This window comes from Podarcis erhardii, assembly GCF_964252035.2.
Source record: "Podarcis erhardii genome assembly, chromosome: 13".
NCBI lineage: Eukaryota > Metazoa > Chordata > Lepidosauria > Squamata > Lacertidae > Podarcis > Podarcis erhardii.
The window spans coordinates 2,707,418-2,728,573 of record NC_138502.1 but is presented as its reverse complement, the minus strand read 5'-3'; the positions used below and the strand labels follow the sequence as shown (position 1 = coordinate 2,728,573).

General features: G+C 51.1%; 2 protein-coding genes across 2 annotated transcripts in view; one reads left to right on the top strand and one right to left on the bottom strand.

The window, feature by feature from the left end:
- NEURL4 (neuralized E3 ubiquitin protein ligase 4) overlaps positions 1-7,921 on the bottom strand; it is a 61,435-nt gene extending 53,514 nt beyond the window's left edge. The window contains exons 1-2 of the mRNA XM_081835605.1: positions 7,694-7,921; positions 2,015-2,393 (exon numbers count right to left, since the gene is read on the bottom strand). Of these exons, the coding sequence (XP_081691731.1) occupies positions 2,015-2,393; positions 7,694-7,918 (604 nt within the window). The 5' untranslated portion in view covers positions 7,919-7,921. The remainder of the gene's footprint in view (positions 1-2,014; positions 2,394-7,693) is intronic.
- Positions 7,922-10,179: 2,258 nt separating this feature from the next.
- LOC309326798 (zona pellucida sperm-binding protein 3-like) lies at positions 10,180-20,729 on the top strand. The gene is made up of 5 exons (XM_081835815.1): positions 10,180-10,854; positions 12,612-12,730; positions 14,982-15,094; positions 16,632-16,745; positions 20,570-20,729. The coding sequence occupies exons 1-5, from the start codon at positions 10,552-10,554 to the stop codon at positions 20,680-20,682; spliced, it is 762 nt and encodes a 253-aa protein (XP_081691941.1). The 5' UTR covers positions 10,180-10,551; the 3' UTR covers positions 20,683-20,729.
- Positions 20,730-21,156: the final 427 nt, after the last annotated feature.

Genomic DNA, 21,156 nt, shown 5'->3' with positions numbered 1-21,156 from the left:
AAGACTTGGGGTGGGAGGAGGGTTTTCCTTCCCACCGCCAACTTTCAGAATGCTGTGCTGAATGTTGGCGGTGGGGAGGAAAAAACCTCCTCCCACCGCAAGCCCCGGGAACAGAGGAGAAGCGCTGCGCGCCTTCCCCTCTGTTCCCGTACCTGTCCTGAAGGCTTGCGGTGGGGAGAAAAGCCCTTCTCCGCACCGCCAGCCTGGCAAGCGGTCTCCATAGGAACGCATTAATTGATTTTCAATGCATTCCTATGGGAAACCGTGCTTCGCAAGACGAAAAACTCGTTAGACGAAAAAACTCGCGGAACGAATTAATTTCGTCTTGCGAGGCACCACTGTAAATTAGTTTGGAGATGGCATTTAACACCAGTCAGATTAAATCAAACAAACAAGGACTATTCGGCGTTATGTTGGAGGGGATGCCAGGAAACCGGAACTTATGTTCACATGTGGTGGGGGTGTAAATATGTACAGTGGTACCTCGGGTTATGTACTTAATTCGTTCCGGAGGTCCGTTCTTAAGCTGAAACTGTTCTTAACCTGAAGCACCACTTTCTGTTCTCATCCTGAAGCAAAGTTCTTAACCCGAGGTCCTATTTCTGGGTTAGCGGAATCTGAAGCGTATGTAACCCGAGGTACCACTGTACATTATTACCTGGCAAACGGTGTTTAAGGAGATAACAGAAATCACTGGGTTAAAGCTGACTCAGAGTCCAGAGGTAGCATTGTTATCGATATACAATGGGGTGGAAGGTTCACAGGCTACGAAGGACTTGCTCACAAATTTATTGATGGCTGTACAAGTTATTATAGCTAGGAAGCAGAAGGGGCAAGGGGAATATAAAATGGAAGAATGGTATAAAGAGGTGTGGGATATAGCTATTAATTATAAATTAACATGTGCTGTTAAGGTAAGACGGGGAATACGCAGGAGAATTGATTTTGAGGGTACTGTATACGGAAGGTGTTTGTAGAATTTGTAGTGTCAAAAAGGAAAGGAGTCAAACCATCGGAAGAGGTGTTGAGATTTTAGGAGGTTGGATAATTACAATTTATTAGTCTCAGTGGTGAGGTGAACATTTTCATTCTTATTTATTTATGATTATTTCTTTGTCAAAATAAAAAATGAAATTAGAAAATAGAAAAGGGGGAAAGAATAGTTGGAAGGGGCCCCAAGAATCCTCTAGTCCAGGCATTTCCAACAGGTAGATCGTGATCTACTGGTAGATCACTGGACGTCTGTGGTAGATCACTGGCTCCCCCCAAAGAAGCTCAGCAACTTTGGCTCCCCTAAAAAAAGCTTTACATCTTTGCCCTGAAGCCCCCAAAACAGGGCTTTCCTTCCTACAGGACCGCCTCTCCAGGTATGCCCCGCAGAGGACCTTAAAGTCCACAAATGACAACACTTTGGAGCTCCCAGGTCGCAAGGTGGTTAGATCGGTCTCAACTAGGGCCAGGGCCTTTTCCGTACTGGCCCCGACATGGTGGAACACTCTGTCACAAGAGACCAGGGCCCTACGGGACTTGACATCTTTCCACAGGGCCTGATAGACAGAGCTGTTCCGCCTGGCCTTTGGTTTGGACTCAGTCTGACCCTTTTGTTTCCCTCCCCTTATGGTTTTGATCTATAGGCTACTTTTAAAATGAGGCTCCATTTTAAATTGTATTTAAAATTGGTTTTTTACCCCCTATTATGGGGTTTTTTTTGGTAATTTTACCAGTGTTAGCTGCCCTGAGCCCAGCTCTGGCTGGGGTGGGCGGGGTATAAATAAAAAAAAATTATTATTATATTACTACTAAAAAAAAAAAAGCTCAACTTTGACCCAAGCCCTTCCTAAAAAAAGCTTTTCCTAAAAAAAGGTTTTCCTTCCTAAAAAAACTCAGATCACTGCCACCACCACTGTCCCTTATGGGGATCGAACCTGCAACATTGGCGTTATCAGCACCCTGGCCTCTAACCAACTGAGCCACCCAGCAGCCGATGCCTTGCAGGTGAGCTGTTCTCCCGTACCTTCATCGTGCGCGACGGCCTCTTCCGCCTCCTCGGGGCTGCTGGGCACCACCGTGATCTGGGTACACTTGCCATACAGGTCCACCACGGCCCAGACGTGGAGGGGGATGCCGGTGGCGGCCACGCCGCAGTCCTGTCCGTTGACCCAGAGGCGCAGCTCCCCGTTGGCCGTGCGCTGGATCCCCACGCGGTCGCCCTCGCTCAGCTGGTCCAGGTCCTGCCCATACTCCTCCAGGATAGAGCGCCCGTCACGCAGCACCGAGCAGCCCGAGATGATCCAGGAGCCGCCCTTGAGGCCCGTGGCACTGCTGGGGAAGTCGAGGTGGTTCGGGTCCAAGGCCGTCACGCCAATCTCGATGGAGCCGCTCCAGGAATTAACCTGCGGGAGGCAGAGAGCCGTGTTAGGAACTCATAGATATGTAAGCTAGGGGGCAAGCGGCCCCTTAAACCTGGAATGGCTGTTTGCAAGGGGGTTGGACTGGATGACCTTTGGGGATCCAAACCGATCGATTCTACTACATTGCTTGATTGTAAAGGTAAAGGGACCCCTGACCATTAGGTCCAGTCGTGGCCAACTCTGGGGTTGCAGTGCTCATCTCGCTTTATTGGCCGAGGGAGCCGGCGTACAGCTTCTGGGTCATGTGGCCAGCAGGACTAAGCCGCTTCTGGCGAACCAGAGCAGCGCACGGAAACGCTGTTTACCTTCCCGCCAGAGTGGTACCTATTGATCTACTTGCACTTTGACATGCTTTCGAACTGCTAGTTCTTAAAACAGGACCCCTGGATGGTTAAGTCCAGTCAAAGGCGACTATGGGGTTGCGGCGCTAATCTCGCTTTCAGGCAGCAAAGTCAAATACGGTGGACGCTCAGCAAAGTCAAATACGGTGGACGCTTGTGCAGCAAAGTCAAATACGGTGGACGCTCAGGTTGCGAACGTGACCCATGTGGGATGCACGTCCACAACCTGCAGCGTTCGCAACCCGCAGTGGCTTGTCTGTGCATGCGCTGGTTGTGATTCAGTGCTTCCGCACAAAGCGCGACTTAGCGCCTCTGCGCATGCGCGACCGCCAAAACCCGGAAGTAACCGATTCCGATACTTTCAGGTTTTGGCGGTCCGCAACCCGAGGTATGATTATATCTCTGCACTCAGCCCTACACATTCATTGATGTGACTAGGGAGGGCCAAGATGCCCAGCAAGGGGTCTGCGATTCGCACAGCAGGGCAGGTGCACAAGACATGTGCCTTTTACTGTGCACGAGTCAGCTGGCTCAAAGCGAAACGCCGGTTGCCAACCCGGTGCCTGGAAATCTCCACGCAGCTGCAATTGGACAGATGTCAGTAGCAAACCACACGGGGAATTTCAAACACTGGCAGAAAGGAGGAGGAGGAGATGAACGCAGAGTCGCCCCACAACAGAAGACCCCGTTTTTGCTTACAACAGAGGCAGTAGCCAAGATGTCAGCCTCCCGCTGCTTTAGACTACAACTCCCATCATCCTTGCCCAGTGCCTATGCTGGCTGCGGCTGCTAGAGCCGTAGTGTGACACAATGGGTCAGTGCGTCTGGCTGTTAACCAGAAGGTTAGTAGTTCGAGCCCACCCAGGGGTGCCTGAAGGCAGGATTCCTGAATTGCAGTGGGTTGGACTAAATGACCCTCGTGGGTCTCTCCCTCTATTACTTATTTATTTTTATTTTACATATGTACAACCCAACCCTCCCTGACTGCAGGCTGCAGAAATATATCACTGTATTGAAACAAGTACAGATTCTAATCAAAGGACCACACAAAACCATGGTACTCAACGGGTGCAGCCCTTTCTCAAAGGAATAGCGCTCTTAACATGCACAGGGGTACTTCCTGAGCTGACAGGCTCAAGTCAACAGAGCCTGGAGTTGTGGCCTCTATGGAGAAACAGTTCTCCAGTGGATGCACAATTTTATTTTTTTTTAAAAGAGCAATTCCCCCCCACAGCATATGGTGTTTTTTTTTAAATCTCCACCCCCACCCCCAGCTCTTCTGAGCTACCTAGGAGAATTCTAATTTAGAAAGGAGAGAAGGAAAATGTTTAAAAAATGGGTATTGGGCCAGAATTAGCACCTTCTCTTTCTCTGCTCAGGAAATGGTCATAGCACAGCAGCTCTGGGTCAGACAGGGTCCGGCTTCCCCAAAGCGAAGCCCACCTAGCACCTTGGAGGCAAACGCTCTCCTCCAGGGCAGGAAATAAAATTTCTTCCGGCTGCTCTGCCTTAGCTGAACCTGCCCACTTTCCCACCTGAGCTCATTCAAAACAAGCAATTGTGTTTGCTGCTTTGCAGGCTACCCAGGATTCAAAGGGAAGAGCGGACAGACAGAAACATTTCAAAATTTGCAAGCGGACAGAGTGTACCATAGTGCTCCTCTGCAGACAGATAAGCCCTTTCCTAGGATACGCCAATCCATGCCAACGCCTAAGATCAGAAGAGGCCTGCAGTGGGATCAGGCCAACAAACCACCTAGTCCAGCAGCCTGTTAAGGTCTGGGCACAAGAGCATTTTCTGCACACTCCCAGCCCTGATTCCCAATAGCTGGTATTCCAAGACACCCCACCTCTGACAGTGGAGAGAGAATACTAAACCATTCAGGTGGGTAGGCAACATGACCTCTTGTGGCAGTGAGTTCCATAGTTTAACAAAGCGCTGTCTGAAGGAGTACTTTTCTTTGTCTGCCCTGAACTGTTCAGCATCCTGGTGTTATGAAAATGAGAAAAAAAACTTTTCTCCACCTTCTGAACTTTTTTCCAGCTCCACATTTTTTGATGTGAGGCAGCCAGAACTGTACACAGTATTATTCCATAGGTGGCTGCACCAGAGATTTGCAAAACAGCATTGTGATACATGTTGGATTTTAAATTTGCAGTCCCTTTGCTAAATGGAGACGCCATCCTCTATTGTTTTCCTGTGGCTCCAATTTGTCTACAGTACACAGACATTGGCACTCACAATCGACGTTGGCTCTCAGAGAGAGTGATCATCCTCTCCATTCTCGGCCCTCACTGCTCTTGAACTCGGGACACGTGGCCCTTACTTCCCATAACCTGTTTCCTCACTCCCTCTCAGTCACCCCAGATGTTAGGACCAGGTGCAGAGGGGTGAGGACCCTTGCAGCTCCCTTTCTGCTTCCTCCACACAGACCTCAACAAAATCTGCCTCCAGGTACCTCCCTTTACCTCTCATATATTCCACCCCGCTCATCTCTGCACCCCACAGGATGATCTCCCAGCCCCACACACCCCAGTTGCCACCAAATCACCCTCCACACACCCTGATCTTCCTTCTTCATCTTACCCTTTATTTACCCTGCTTATTCTGCCCCTCTTCCCACCCACAGTTACCCCAACATGTCTCCCACTCAGCCACCCTCCGAACACCCCGCTTCCCACTCCTCTGGTTGCCCCACCTGCACCCCAGTTGCCCCTCCCTCCCTCTGGCACCTGCCACATGGGGGGGGGGTAAATGAGAGCTTTCCTACATACAAACCCAGCTGAGCTCCCACCCACCTCCCAGTCCAAGCTTCTTAGCTCAGCTATTCTCCCATCCCACCACCCTCCACATACCCTGATCTTCAACCTTCACCTTACCCCAGCTATCTCCCCACTTACCCCTCACCCGGCCTCCATATACCCCACTCTTCACTCCTTACCCCCCAGTTACTCCAGTCACCCCCATCTCCTGATCTTCACCCTTCATCTTCCCCCAGTTATCCCCTGACCCTCTATGTACCCCAATCTTCTGACATCCCCCACCCTCCACATCCCCTGATCGCCAACCTTTCATCTGACCCCCCCAGTTACCCCAGTTACCCCCCACTTACCCTCCCCTTACCCCACTCTCCTTACCCCCCGTTACCCCACCCCTACCCTCTGCATCCCCTGATCTTCAACCTTCATCTTACCCCAGTTACCCCCCACAGCCTCCACGTACACCTCTTCACACATCCCCCCACCCTCCACATACCCAGATATTCAACCTTTCATCTTACCCCACAGTTACCCCCCTCACTTACCCTCCACGTCCCCCGCCCTCTTCTTACACCCTCCACCTACCCTGATATTCCCCTCGCTGTAACCCAACAGGCGCACCCCACCCTCTCTGCTGGGGGTACCCCGGTTCCCCCCCACACTTACCCCACTCTTTACACTTCTTACCCCCCAGTCACCCCACCCCCTACCCTCCACATGCCCTGATCTTCAACCTTCCATCTTACCCCCCAGTTACCCTCCCCTTACCTACTCTTCCCTCTTCTTACCCCCAGTCACCCCACCCTCCACATCCCCTGATCTTCAACCTTTCACCTTACCCCCCCAGTTACCCCGCCTCACTCACCCTCCACGTCCCCCCCTCTTCTTACACCCCCCACCCTCCGCCTACCCCGCTCTTCCCCCTCCCTCTCTGCTGGGGCCACCCCGGTTCCCCGCCACACTTACCCCACTCTGCACACTTACCTCCCAGTCACCCCACCCCCTACCCTCCACACCCCCTGATCTTCAACCTTCCATCTTACCCCCCAGTTACCCTCCCCTTACCTACTCTTCCCTCTTCTTACCCCCCAGTCACCCCACCCTCCACATCCCCCGATCTTCAACCTTTCCCCTTACCCCCCCAGTTACCCCGCCTCCCTCACCCTCCACATCCCCCCCTCTTCTTACACCCCCACCCCACCCCCCTTACCCCCCAGTTACCCCGCCTCACTCACCCTCCACGTCCCCCCCTCTTCTTACACCCCCCACCCTCCGCCTACCCCGCTCTTCGCCCTCCCTCTCTGCTGGGGCCACCCCGGTTCCCCCCCACACTTACCCCACTCTTCCCTCTTCTTACCCCCCAGTCACCCCACCCTCCACATGCCCCGATCTTCAACCTTTCCCCTTACCCCAGTTACCCCGCCTCACTCACCCTCCACGTCCCCCCCTCTTCTTGCACCCCCCACCCCCCGCTCTCCCCCCGCTCTCCCTCTCTGCTGGGGGCACCCCGGTTCCCCCCCACACTTACCCCACTCTTCCCTCTTCTTACCCCCAGTCACCCCACCCTCCACATCCCCCCCGATCTTCAACCTTTCCCCTTACCCCCCAGTTACCCCGCCTCCCTCACCCTCCACGTCCCCCCCTCTTCTTACACCCCCCACCCCACCCCCCGCCTCCCCCGCTCTCCCCCCTCCCTCCCTCTCTGCTGGGGGCACCCCGGTTCCCCCCCACACACTTACCCCACTCTGCACACTTACCTCCCAGTCACCCCACCCCCTACCCTCCACATCCCCCCCGATCTTCAACCTTTCCCCTTACCCCCCCCAGTTACCCCGCCTCCCTCACCCTCCACGTCCCCCCCTCTTCTTACACCCCCCACCCCACCCCCCGCCTCCCCCGCTCTCCCCCCTCCCTCCCTCTCTGCTGGGGGCACCCCGGTTCCCCCCCACACACTTACCCCACTCTGCACACTTACCTCCCAGTCACCTTACCTCCCAGTCACCCCACCCCCTACCCTCCACATCCCCCCCGATCTTCAACCTTTCCCCTTACCCCCCCCAGTTACCCCGCCTCCCTCACCCTCCACGTCCCCCCCTCTTCTTACACCCCCACCCCACCCCCCGCTCTCCCCCCTCCCTCCCCCCCTCCCTGCCGGGGGCGCCCCGGTTCCGCCTCCCCTCACCTTCCTGTCGATGCGGACGGTGAAGACGGCGCCCGGGGCGAGGGGCTCCCGGCTGAGGACCAGCCCGTGGTTGAACTCCTGGCCGGGCTGGGAGCGGGCGGCGCTGCGGCCGCCCCGAGACACCGTCACCAGCCGCCCCGTGCGAGGGTGCAGCAGCGGCAGCGCCGCCGCCGAGGAGGGCCCCGCCGCCCGCTCCCCGCCGCCGCCGCCGCCCGGGCCCAGCATCCCGCCCCGCCGCCGCCGCCCCCTCCCCGCCACCCACGGCGGAGGCACCAGGGCGCACAGCCGCGCGCGACGGACGGCCGCGCTTTACGGCACAGGGGCATGCCTCCGCCGGCCCGCTTGGCGGCAGGAGGGCGCTGCGACGCCCCGAACGCTTTACGGCAGGAGGGAGGGAGGGAGGGAGGGAGGAGCGCCGCCGCCGCCGCCGCCGCGCTTTACGGCAGGCTGACGCAGCCGCTACGTGCCGCCTTTTCCGTCTTTTTCCTTTTCCGGCAGGAGCGCTTTACGGCAGCCGGGCAGAAACTCTCTGGGAGAAGCGAGCGATCATCATGATAGCTTATTGTTATTGTTCATTTCATTCCCATACCGCTTTATATTTTTAAGGCGCGGGGAGGGACCTCAAAGCGGGTTGCAACCTGCATTAAATGTATAAATGATATTTTTTATTTATTCATTATTAATTCTATCTGACACATTAATTAATACGTTGTTAAAATTCCAATGCGTCGACAAAAATTTAGCTTATTGGTATTTAATAATAGGCTATGACATTGGTACAAATGCAATATTTCAAGGTGTTAACAATAATGGATTAATGATAATAACTGCAGCAATACAAATGCAATCGGTGCAATAAAAATTACATTATTGGCATCAGTTCAGTGCACTTCTTTCCTCGCGTCTTTCGATTGTAAAACTGTTATTAGTATTAGGTATTAACATTTTAATAGCATAATATTATGACTTCAGCATTATTATTATTTATACCCCACCCATCACATTGTTAAGCTTGGTGCGCTCATTTCCTCCTCCCAACCTGTTTTCCTTTTGTGTTGCGTTTTTTCCCGGATTGTAAACCCTTCTCTCTTTTTTCTTTTTTTCCTTTCATTTTAGCAAGTTGCAATATGCCCTCTTTTTTAAAAACTCTTTAGATAGGTATTTTTTAAACAGCATTTATAGACTGCTTGATTGCAATAAAGCCTCTAAGCAGTTCACAAGAAAAAGCATTGATACCTCAGTGGAATATTTCTAAGCTACACCACATACCTAAGATTAACACCCATAGAGCTCAGTAGGACTTTCTGGGTAAACATGTAAGAAACTGCTACCAGTCTATAGTGGGGTAGTGTGTGTGTGTGTGTGTGTGTTAATATTTTACTCTTTTTTTTAAAAAAATATTTTTTATTCAATTTTTAAAACACATAATTAAAAGACAAACACATCACAAAACATAAACAAACATAAAGAAATCTAACATAAATAAATTCATAGTCTTATTTTCCTGTAACTTCTTTCAATCGACTTCCCCATACCTCCCTTTCGCTGCATCCTTATTTTAAAAAGAATTTTTTAGCAACCCTTTAGTCAAATTACCCATTTAAATCCCTTCATTAAATTCCCATAAACTTGTTGATTACAGCTGTAATTCTCTGCTTCTTACCCCGTGACATCTTAACAGTCATCAATTTTACAACAGTTTTTAAGATATATTTTAAATTTCTTCCAGTCTTCTTCCGCTGCCTCTTTCCCCTGGTCACGAATTCTGCCGGTCATCTCTGCCAGTCCCATGAAGTCAATCACCTTTGTCTGCCATTCTTCAAGAGTAGGTAGTTCTTGCATCTTCCAATACTTTGCCAGAAGAATTCTTGCTGCAGTGGTAGCATACATAAAGAAAATCCTATCCTTCTTTGGCACCAATTGGCCAACCATGCCCATGAGAAAAGCCTCTGGTTTCTTAGTAAATATCCATTTAAGGACTTTCTTAATTTCATTATAGATCATTTCCCAGAATGCTTTCACCCTCGGGCAGGTCCACCATAGGTGATAAAAGGTAATATTTTACTCTTTTTAAGGCCGCAGTCATAACCCCCCTTACCTGTGAGTAAGCCCCAACGGGACTTACTTCTGAGTAGACATGGTTAGGCTTGCAGCCTTACCCTGCAATCCCGGCCTGCATGCTTACCTAGAAGTAAGTTGCACTCTGTCTAATGGGGCTCAGTCCCCAAAGTTATGTGTGCTTAGCACCCCGAAATCAACAGGCTGAAACATACCCCAAAGTCGGGGTGCAGCGAACTTTTTACAATCTTCAACAGCTCCATCTTCACCCACCGGAAAAAAGAGTAGTAGCCTTATTTGATTTGATTTTATCGTTTATTTAAATGAATTAGTACTAATTTGTTATGTTAAAAAAGCAGTTTGCAACAACTGTAAAAACCACACAATAAAACCATGTAGAAAATTGAAACCAGATAACTGTTGCGGAAAGATAATTGCCTACATAACCTGCCAGTATAGCAAAGTTTTAAGGCAGGCATTTAAAAGTCGAGAACAGAAGATGCCTGCTGACTCTCTAGTGGCAGAGAGTTCCACAGGACTGGGAAAACGACAATAAAGGCTCGGTTTCTTTTTTTGTTGTCAAATGAGCCTTGCAAACTGGAGGAGCTCTAACCATCTCATACAGTGGGAGGAAAATACTCCCCATAGCAATCACCTTTTGGTCCAAGACAGGTGTGTGATGAGGGGGAGGAGGGGGAAAAAAACCTGTTAATCACCTGATGCAGGTGAAGCTATAAGAAGCTGCTGCTAGGGGTATTTTTCCCTTTCCGGGCTGAAGAAGGCCTTGTAGGGTGTGAAGAATGGGGGGCTATGGCTGGCTGTTCGTTTGCTTAACTGTGGGGGCGATGCCAGCCCCACTTAGAGTTCATACAGGACGGTGGTTTCCTTCGACCCAGTCCTGGTGGGTTCAGCAAACTGGGCCTTACTGGGTGAAGGTAAAATGTGACCAGTCCCAAGTTATTGTGTCGGTGGAGAAAAGCCCGGGAGCCAAAGAGCTGGTGAAAGCCAGTGACTTGACCCTGGGAGACTGTCCTTATACCAGCCTCGAAGGAGAAACTGTGGTTTTTGTGGTCGCCCTCCAAGCGTGCGGATCCCAGGTCCAGGTGAGATGTTGGGGTTCCTCCTCTGTCTTCTCTATTACTCCTTCTGGGTGATGTTGAAATGTTGGGAACAGAGCCTTGCTTTCCTTGAAATAAAAAATTAAGGAGATAGATAGATAGATAGATAGATAGATAGATAGATAGATATTACGATATGATATCTTTATTGTCATTGTCCCTTGCGGAACAATGAAATTGAAAAACTACATAAAACTACATAAAAACTACATAAAACATTCAAAAACCCCTAAAAACTCTAAAACCCCATTTTAAAATACACTATACTACAGAGACCCCTTATGCTGCGTTTAGAACCAGAATTGCATTAGCGTAGAAACTGTTTTTCAGACGGCTAGTCCTGGCCTTTATAACCCTGTCCCTTCTTCCAGAAGGCAGAAGCTGAAAGAGATCATTTCCGGGGTGCGTACTATCATGTGCTATCTCTGCCGCTTTCTTACGGCACCTGGCAGCGTAGATTTGATCTAAGGTGGGAAGAGTGCACCCAATAATTCCCTCTGCAGTCTTTACAACCCTGGATAGCATTGTTTTTTCCCTGGCCGTGCAGCTCCCAAACCACACACACAGACCATAAGTTAATACACTCTCCAAAGTACAATGGTAGAATGCCATATATTCATAATTGTGCCAACCAAGCGCATACATAGATGTGTAGGCCACATATCTGGAGCAGCACAGGAAGACCGCCCTGAAACCACTTTGACTCCCAGACTGACCAAATGTTTTCTCTGCAAGGAGGGAGGGGGTGAGGCAACCTTCCCATTGTCTCAGGAATTGGGTAATCACCATCTCAAAGGAATGGCCAGACTACCAGGAAAGGCAATCAGGTAAGGCATTATCAGATAACCTGGCAGACAGGGTAAAAAACAAGGCACTCGGATTTCTGTTGTAGACCACCTTTTCTGTGATGTAGGTATGATGTTTGTGGGGGGTGGTCTTGGGTTACACCCCTTCTGTGATGTATGGAGGGGTGGTCTTGAGCTCCAGGGCGGGCAATTTCAAATGTCTATATAAGGGCAGGCACACCTGGGTTCGGGGTCGTCCTCCTTTCCTGCGTGTGAGGGGAGCACCCTGTTGCAACAGTTCAATAAAGATCAGGCTTATGAGCTGCTTTGCTTCTCAATATTCTCTGGTTGTCCTGTTATTTTCTCCGACTGATGGAGAACCTACAAAGGACTCTAGAAGGGCTCTTCGGTCCCCCATAAGGGAATAAGGGCAGGTTTTCGTTTATTAGACTTTCCTGCCTTTGGGCTGGCTGAGGACTTCTCAAGCCTGGTGCGTCTGGGAACTCTCCATCGCTTGCCAACGAGAGGCAGCGTGGTGCAGTGGTTGCAGGGACCTGGGAGACCAGAGTTCAAATCCCTTGACTTGGCTGTGAAGCTCACTGGGTGCCTCTCAGCCGAACCTACCTCACAGGGTTGTTGTGCGATTGAATGGGGAGGCGAAGCATGTGTGCCACCTTTAGCGCCTCTGAGAAAATGGTGGCCTATGAATGCAATAAATAAAATAAAATAAGTTGCAGATGTGGATTAAGGTTTGGAGCTGTGTCCATCACCCTGACATCTGGGCTTGTGTGTGTGCACATGTTCTTCTTCTTCTTATTATTATTAATAATAATAATAATAATAATAAATATATTATTTATACCCCGCCCATCTGGCTCAGTTTCCCCAGCCACTCTGGGCAGCTCCCAATCAAGTGTTCAATGCCGCAGTGCGATTCTCTGTTTATTCTCCCAACAGCTGACTCCAGGCACTGTGATCTACAGAAATATTTTGTTTTACAACGCGGAAAGGCCTGCTCCCACCACAGCTGAGCCCAGCCTGCCATCTGCAGTCCTCATTGAGTGTCATTGTCCAAGGTTTGCAAAAAAAATCGTGTAAGGTATTTGGGGAGAGAGGGTACTGGGCATGAGAACACGGCCTGGATGGTTCCCTACAATGAATGACCTCTCTGGTTAACTTGAGCTGGGAAAACCTTCCAGCTTACATTCTGGAAGACAAGGAAATCACAGATACAAAGGCTTATTATCGGCATTACCCCATATACATTTAAAGTGCTAATATATCAAATAATAAATAATTTCCCTAGCCATTCTGGGCGGCTTCAAAAAAAATATTTAAAATATAATAAAGCATCAAACATTCAAAACTTCCCTAAACAGGGCTGCCTTCAGATGTTTTCTAAAAACAGCTATGGCTTCCCCAAAATAATTCCGTGAACTGAGGTTGTGGGGGTTTTTTAGGAGATCCTTATTCTCCTCAGAGATGTACAGTTTTTGGAGTGGTTTAACAACCAATCCCTCTTCCTGAGGAATTTGATTGTGAGGGGATATGGGGGATTCCCTGTACTTTTTTCCGGGGGTACTCGAGGGTACTAGCATCTTTTGTCCTGCAAAAAAAGCACTGGTTTGAAATGTGGCTCTTACTATAACAACTTCGTAGTGAGTACTACCAGCCAGTGGTGTAGCGTGGGGGGTGCAGGGGGGGCCGGTCGCACCGGGCGCAACATCTGGGGGGGCGCTCGCCGCCTCCGGAGTTGCCGAAGAGCCTCGGGCGCAGGCTGTAGCAGAGCCCCATGTCTCGCGGAACCGACGAGCTGTGCGCGCGTCCGGGCTGAAGGCGTCCGGCAGGCAGCGGCTCTCAGCGCTCGCCGCGGTCCCCGTGCGTCAGGGCCGCGGAGGGCACGCCAGGCAGCCCCTCCTCACAGCCCCCCCCCGCCGCCGCCCCCGCCGCCGCCGCAGCTGCTGGGCCATGTTGCATTTTCCTCGCCTCTCTGCCCTCCTCCTCCGGGCAAGCGGCGGCGTTTGGGCGGCAGCGCCAGCGGCAACTCGCCTCAGATCACCTGACACAGACCTGCCGCCGCCGCCGTGGCTACCTTACCGTAAATACCCCAGCCCAGGCAGCAGCAAGAAGAAGCTGGCAGCGGCGACAGGTTAGGGGTTAGGGGCGCAAATTACTTGCCTTGCCCCGGGTGCTGACAACCCACGCTACGCCGCTGCTACCAGCAACCTCTTAAGGAAAGCAATGGGAGGTACCTAACTAGTCTCAGGATCTATCCATAACAAACTACAGTACCCAGAACTCTTTGGGGGAAGCCACAACTGTTTAAGGTGGCATCTTAGTGTTTTATGGTGTGAATGTGGCCACAGTGTCTCTGGGCATCTGCAGAGTGCCGTCGCTTAATTCAGGGCTGGTGACAGCTGGAGTCCCAGAAGATTTGCAGGGGCATGGGTGTCCTCTATCTTGGCTTGAATAATGTTGTAGCCACGGCCAGGAACAAGGGACCAGAAGGCAGATAATGCTGATCCTGAACCAAATTTGCATTGCAGCCCAGTAGTATATCTTAGGCTTTTTTAAGGACAACGCACCATTTAAGGCAAGCTATGGGAATACTGGGACGCAGGTGGTGCTGTGGGTTAAATCACATTGCCTAGGACTTGCTGATCAGAAGGTCGGCGGTTCCAATCCCCATGACGGGGTGAGCTCCTGTTGCTCGGTCCCTGCTCCTGCCAACCTAGCAGTTCGAAAGCACACCAGTGCAAGTAGATAAATAGGTACCGCTCCGGCGGGAAGGTAAACGGCGTTTCTGTGCGCTGCTCTGGTTCGCCAGAAGCGGCTTAGTCCTGCTGGCCACAAGACTTGGAAGCTGTACACCAGCTCCCTTGGCCAATAAAGCGAGATGAGCGCCGCAACCCCAGAGTCAGCCACAACTGGACCTAATGGTCAGGGGTCCCTTTACCCTTTACCTTTATGGGAATACTTATTATCTCAGTAGGCAAGCACTTCCTTGTTCGCCCCTCCAAGCCATGAGAACTGGAGAGCAGGACAGGTGTACGTGATTTGGGGTGAGAGGGATGAGCAGTTTTAGTGACTTACCTGATGCAGGTGTGGTTGGGCTTGGTGGGCAGAGATTGACCAACCTGAGCAACACCTGTATTTCTGAGCCAGTGGCAGTGAGTTCCATAGGTTAACTGATGTGCTGCCCGTGGGAAGCAGTGGCACAGAATTATCTGAACGGACCTTTTAAGTATGTAGTTTTGGTACAATGCACCCTCGCCCTTTCATGTAAATTATGTTTTTTTTTCCACACTAGTGTTCTCTCTTTCACAGGCAAATGCCCTTAGGAGGCTCAAGGAATATCAGTGAAGCAAAAGGCTCCGAGATGCTGGCGAAACTGAGAACAGCTGTTGGGCGACAGAAAAGAAATGTCTATTGGCAGCAAGGCAGGTGTCTCTGAAACCAAAAGCATCATGGCTATATCTAGGTCAGCCTCCCTTTGAGGCCCTCCAGATGTCTTGGACTACAACTCCCATCATCCTTGGTCAGCTTAGCCAATTGTCTGGGATGATGGGAGTTGTAGTTCAAAATATCTTGAGGGGGAAGGCTGACATAAAACGTGGGGCATGTCTTTTGGCTTAGCTCAGTGGTGGCCAAACTTGGCCCTCCAGCTGTTTTTGGACAACAACTCCCATCATCCCTAGCTATCAGGACCACTGGTCAGGGATGATGGGAATTGTAGTCCCCCCAAAAAACATCAAGAGGGCAGAGTTTGGCCACCACTGGAGCCTTAGCTTGATGCTTATAATGTGTTCAATGGAAAGGAGTCATATGGCGTCTTTTTTTGAATTCTCATTTCTGTTAAATTATCGTTGAGACCAGTGGCTCATACGCAGTAATGCAACCCGACCACAGAACTGGCAAATGGTTAAAGAGGAACGTAAAAGCTGAATGTTAAGGTGGAAAACAGATAAGGTACAAGGAGGGTTCAAACATGTACAGTAAAAAAATGGGCTGAGTAAATTTTTTTTCCAAGGAGTGTTTTTGGATGAGATGGTGGGACTATGGGGTAGCAGAATGTGGTTGGGCAAAGGATGAAGAGCTAAGATAATAATAATAATAATAATAATAATAATAATAATAATAATAATAATAATAATAATAATTTATACCCCGCCCATCTGGCTGGCTTTCCCCAACACAATACTGTGGTACCTCGGGTTAGACGCTTCAGGTTACCGACGCTTCAGGTTACAGACTCTGTTAACCTAGAAATAGTACCTTGGCTTAAGAACTTTGCTTCAGGATGAGAACAGAAATTGCTCACCGGCTGCAGCAGGAGGCCCCATTAGCTAAAGTGGTGCATCAGGTTAAGAACAGTTTCAGGTTAAGAACGGACCTCCAGAACGAATTAAGTTCTTAACCAGAGGTACCACTATATAGCATTAAACATTAAAAATTTCTCTAAACAGGTGTCTTCTAAAAAATTTCCCTTCAGGTGTCTTCTAAAAGTCAGGTAGTTGTTTATTTACTTGACATCTACTGGGAGGGTGTTCCAAAGGGCGGGTGCCACCACCGAGAAGGCCCTCTGCCTGGTTCCCTGCAACCTCACTTCTTGCAATGAAGGAACCGAGAGAAGGCCCTTGGAGCTGGACCTCAGTGTCCGGGCTGAACGATGGGGGTGGAGACGCTCCTTCAGGTATACTGGGCTGAGGCCGTTTAGGGCCTTAAAGGTCAGCACCAACACTTTGAATCGTATTGTAGTTTTGCCTGTTTAGGTCTGTCCTGATGGAAATGCTCTTGCAGAGTCTCTGTACTGTTTGGTATTGCATTACTGAATGAAGCCTGACCACTAGGGGGTTTGGGTGAGCCTCTGTACTTGAACCGCCCCCGAGGGGAATATCCCCACATGCAGAACATCAAAGAATGCGTCACAGAAATCTGGGAAGTTACAGAACTCGTCTTTGTCTTCTTCACTTACAGAGAACTCGTCTTTAATTCAAACGGAGTCCAAAGGGGACACCACCCTTGCTTCAACCCAGGGCACAGTTCCAGAGGCGGAGAAGAAAGTGGTGATTGTGAAACACAAGTCAGCACGTGAGACAGCCAGCAGGGCAACGCTAACTTGATTCCTTTGGCTCTTTGGTCTCCTTTGAGAATCTGCCCCTCTCTTGCTTGGTTACTCCCAACAGTAAAGTGGATTCAGGTGGCCAAAGACCAGTGGCGTAGCGTGGGGGTGCAGGGGGGGCCGGCCGCACCGGGCGCAACATCTGGGGGGGGCACGCTCGCCACCTCCGGAGTCGCCGAAGAGCCTCGGGCGCAGGCTGTAGCAGAGCCCCATGTCTCGCGGAACCGCCGAGCTGTGCGCGCGTCCGGGCTGAAGGCGTCCGGCAGGCAGCGGCTCTCAGCGCTCGCCGCGGTCCCCGCGTGTCAGGGCCACGGAGGGCGCGCCAGGCAGCCCCTCCTCACAGCCCCACCACTGCTGCAGCTGCTGGGCCATGTTGCATTTTCCTCGCCTCTCTGCCCTCCTCCTCCTCCGGGCAAGCGGCGTCGTTTGGGCGGCAGCGCCAGTGGCAACTCGCCTCAGATCACCTGACACGGACCTGCCGCCGCCGCCGTGGCTACCTTACCGTAAATACCCCAGCCCAGGCAGCAGCAAGAAGAAGCTGGCAGCGGCGGCAGGTTAGGGGTTAGGGGCGCAAATTACTTGCCTTGCCCTGGGTTAGGGGTGCAAATTACTTGCCTTGCCCCGGGTGCTGACAACCCACGCTACGCCGCTGCCAAAGACCGTTAACTATTTCTGCAGCAGGGTCCCTGTTGCCAGGATCCCACAGCTGCCCAAACAACCTGAAAGGGAGAGCTTTGTTGGCATGGTGTAGAATTATAGAAGAGGGACCCCCAAGATCATCCAATCGAACCCCCCTGCAATGCAGGAATCTTGGTTAAAGAATCCCTGGCAGATGGCCATCCAATATCTGCTTTAAAACCTCCAAGAAAAGAGAACTTACTGCCTTCTAAGGTAGTCTCAATACCATGAGTAGGCAAACTAAGGCCTGGGGGCCGGATCCGGCCCAATCGCCTTCTAAATCCGGGAATTTGTTCAATTTTTTTTTCCAAAATATAGTCCAGCTCCACACAAGGTCTGAGGGACAGTGGACCGGCCCCCTGCTGAAAACATTTGCTGACCCCTGCTCCATACCCTCCAGCATTTCTCCGATGAAAATAGCGCCGTCCCATTTCATAATGATGATTTTTACTATTTATACCTCACACATCTGACTGGGTTGCCCCAGCCACTCTGGGCAGCTTCCAACATAAATAATAAAACATTAAACTTTTTTTTAAAAGAAACCTTTCCCTATACAAGATTGCTTCCAGGTAGCTCAGGGGGGTTGGATAGCTCCATACCCTCCAACATTTCTCCAATGAAAATAGGGACACCCTAAGGAAAAGCGGGACACAGGTGGCGCTGTGGGTTAAACCACAGAGCCTAGGACTTGCCGATCAGAAGGTCAGCGGTTCGAATCCCCGTGACAGGGTGAGCTCCCGTTGCTCGGTCCCTGCTCCTGCCAATCTAGCAGTTCGAAAGCACCTCAAAGTGCAAGTAGATAAATAGGTACCGCTCCGGCGGGAAGGTAAACGGCGTTTCCGTGCGCTGCTCTGGTTCGCCAGAAGCGGCTTAGTCCTGCTGGCCACATGACCCGGAAGCTGTACGCCGGCTCCCTCGACCAGTAAAGCGAGATGAGAGCCGCAACCCCAGAGTCGGCCACGACTGGACCTAATGGTCAGGGGTCCCTTTACCTTTAAGGAAAAGCGGGACATTCCGGGATTAAATCAGAAACTGGGGTGGCTTCTCTAAATCAGGGATGTCCCTGGAAAATAGGGAGACTTGGAGGGTCTGTCTCACAGCTCCAAAATAGGCCCAGCTATCAGCATAATCTGTTCCTTAGTTTCCAAAGGCCTGTCTGAACAGGAAGATCTTTGGGGGAAGGACAAGGAGGGAGCCAATCTAAGCTCTCTTTGGGAGGGAATTCCGCAGTTTGGGAGCAGCCACCGAGAAGGCTCTTGTTTTACTCCTAAGCGAAGGTTACCAGATTTTTTTCAATGAATGTGGGGACACTTTAATTCATTACTACACGTTTGGGACGTTGATTCTGCAGTGATGGCGGTGGCAGAGGGGCGACGGCCGCCTTGACCCTCAACCACCACGTTTCCCCTTCCTCTGAGGCTTCTATCTCCTTTCTCCATGAGCCTGGACAGCCCCTGAGTTGTTGGTTCTTCGGTGGTGGTGGTGGGGAAGCGGTGCGCAGTGATTCAGGCATGGAAGGTGGAGAAAGAGGGCCAAGAGCAGCAGCGGCGGCAGCGAGGCTCGGGCAGCGCGATGCCTCCCTTCCCATCGGAGCAGCCCCAATCCCATTCCTACTTGCGTGCAAGCAGGAGAGGGCGGGGATCCCTCAGCTGGGAAGGGAGGCTTCCCGTTGCCTAACTGAGAGATTCCTGCCCCCTCCTTCTTGCACACAAGCTCTGATAGGCAGCGTGAAGCCTCCCTTCACAGCTTAGTTGTGGCGGCTGGCGGCTCATGGATTGAGGTTGAATCCTGACAAGACAGAAGTACTGTTTTGGGGGACAGGGGGCGGGCTGGTGTGGAGGACTCCCTGGTCCTGAATGGGGTAACTGTGCCCCTGAAGGACCAGGTGCGCAGCCTGGGAGTCATTTTGGACTCACCGCTGTCCATGGAGGCGCAGGTCAATTCTGTATCCAGGGCAGCTGTCTACCAACTCCACCTGGTACGCAGGCTGAGACCCTACCTGCCTGCAGACTGTCTCGCCAGAGTGGTGCATGCTCTAGTTATCTCCCGCTTGGACTACTGCAATGCGCTCTACGTGGGGCTACCTTTGAAGGTGACTCGGAAACTACAACTAATCCAGAATGCGGCAGCTAGACTGGTGACTGGGGGCGGCCGCCGAGACCACATAATACCGGTCTTGAAAGACCTACATTGGCTCCCAGTACGTTTCCGAGCACAATTCAAAGTGCTGGTGTTGACCTTTAAAGCCCTAAACGGCCTCGGCCCAGTACACCTGAAGGAGCGTCTCCACCCCCATCGTGCTGCCCGGACACTGAGGTCCAGCTCCGAGGGCCTTCTGGCGGTTCCCTCATTGCGAGAAGCAAAGCTACAGGGAACCAGGCAGAGGGCCTTCTCGGTAGTGGCGCCCGCCCTGTGGAACGCCCTCCCATCAGATGTCAAAGCGATAAATAACTACCTGACATTCAGAAGACATCTTAAGGCAGCCCTGTTCAGGGAAGTTTTTAATCTGTGATATTTTAGTGTATTTTTGGTTTTTATGGAAGCCGCCCAGAGTGGCTGGGGAAACCCAGCCAGATGGGCGGGGTATAAATAATATATTATTATTATTATTATTATTATTATTATTATTATTATTATTACTAGTTGCTGGGGTCAGGGAAGGTGGAGGCAGCCCAGAAGCTGCATCTTTGAGCCCCTGCAGCACCATCATGTGGGGACTTCCGACCAGCTCCTGAAGCCAGCAAGACCCAACTGCTCTGCTGAGAATGCCGCTGCTGCGTTTCCCGGGGACATTAGATGAAATCCGGGGACATTCCGGGGATGGAATTTGTCCGGGGACTTATTCGCAAATTCGGGGACTGTCCCCGGGAAACGGGGATTTCTGGTAACCCTACCCTAAGCATGATGCTGATGGGACCCAGATAAGGTGATCCTTAGAACCTGAGCAGTTTTGTAAAGGTAGATACGGTCTTTCAGATTATCTGGGCCCAAACCGTTCCCCCTTAGCTAGCACCCTGCTATATTGTATTTGGGAAAAAAAATGTGATCAGGGCCTTTTAAAAAAAAAAAGACAAAATAATCTTCACTGGAGTTTTGCTGTTCCTCCTTGCAGTGATGATGAAGGATCCCGGAATGATAATGGCGCTGATTATCGTCGTATCTTCGCTTGCGCTCGTCCTTTTTGCCATGATAACCCAGTTCGTGTACCAGAGATGCGGGGGCTGATGCTGGTGGGGAGTTGTAATTAATTTTGTGTGTGCATGTGTTAATAAAACAAGTTGAAAGTGGATTTGCCTCTGTGCAATTGTATTGTGTGGGGGGGGTCAGTCTGGATCATGCCCTGAGTGCCCAATTCTTGGTCTTGTATCCAGTGAGGGTTCGACTCTAACAGAGGGTTCTGTTGCTGCTGAACCTAGTCAGACAAGCATCTTAGCAAGAGAACGGCCTTAGCTGGCCATTTAAATGTCCTCATCAAACCTCAAAAGGTTGCCAAGTGATGGTTCCTGTTATGTACAGTGGTGCCTCGCAAGACGAAATTAATCCGTTCCGCGAGTCTCTTCGTCTAGCGGTTTTTTCGTCTTGCGAAGTAAGCCCATTGACGGCTTAGCGGATTAGCGCTATTAGCGGCTTAGCGGCTTTTAGCGGCTTAGCGGCTTATCGGATCAGCTGATAAGCGGCTTAGCGGCTTAGAAAAAGGGG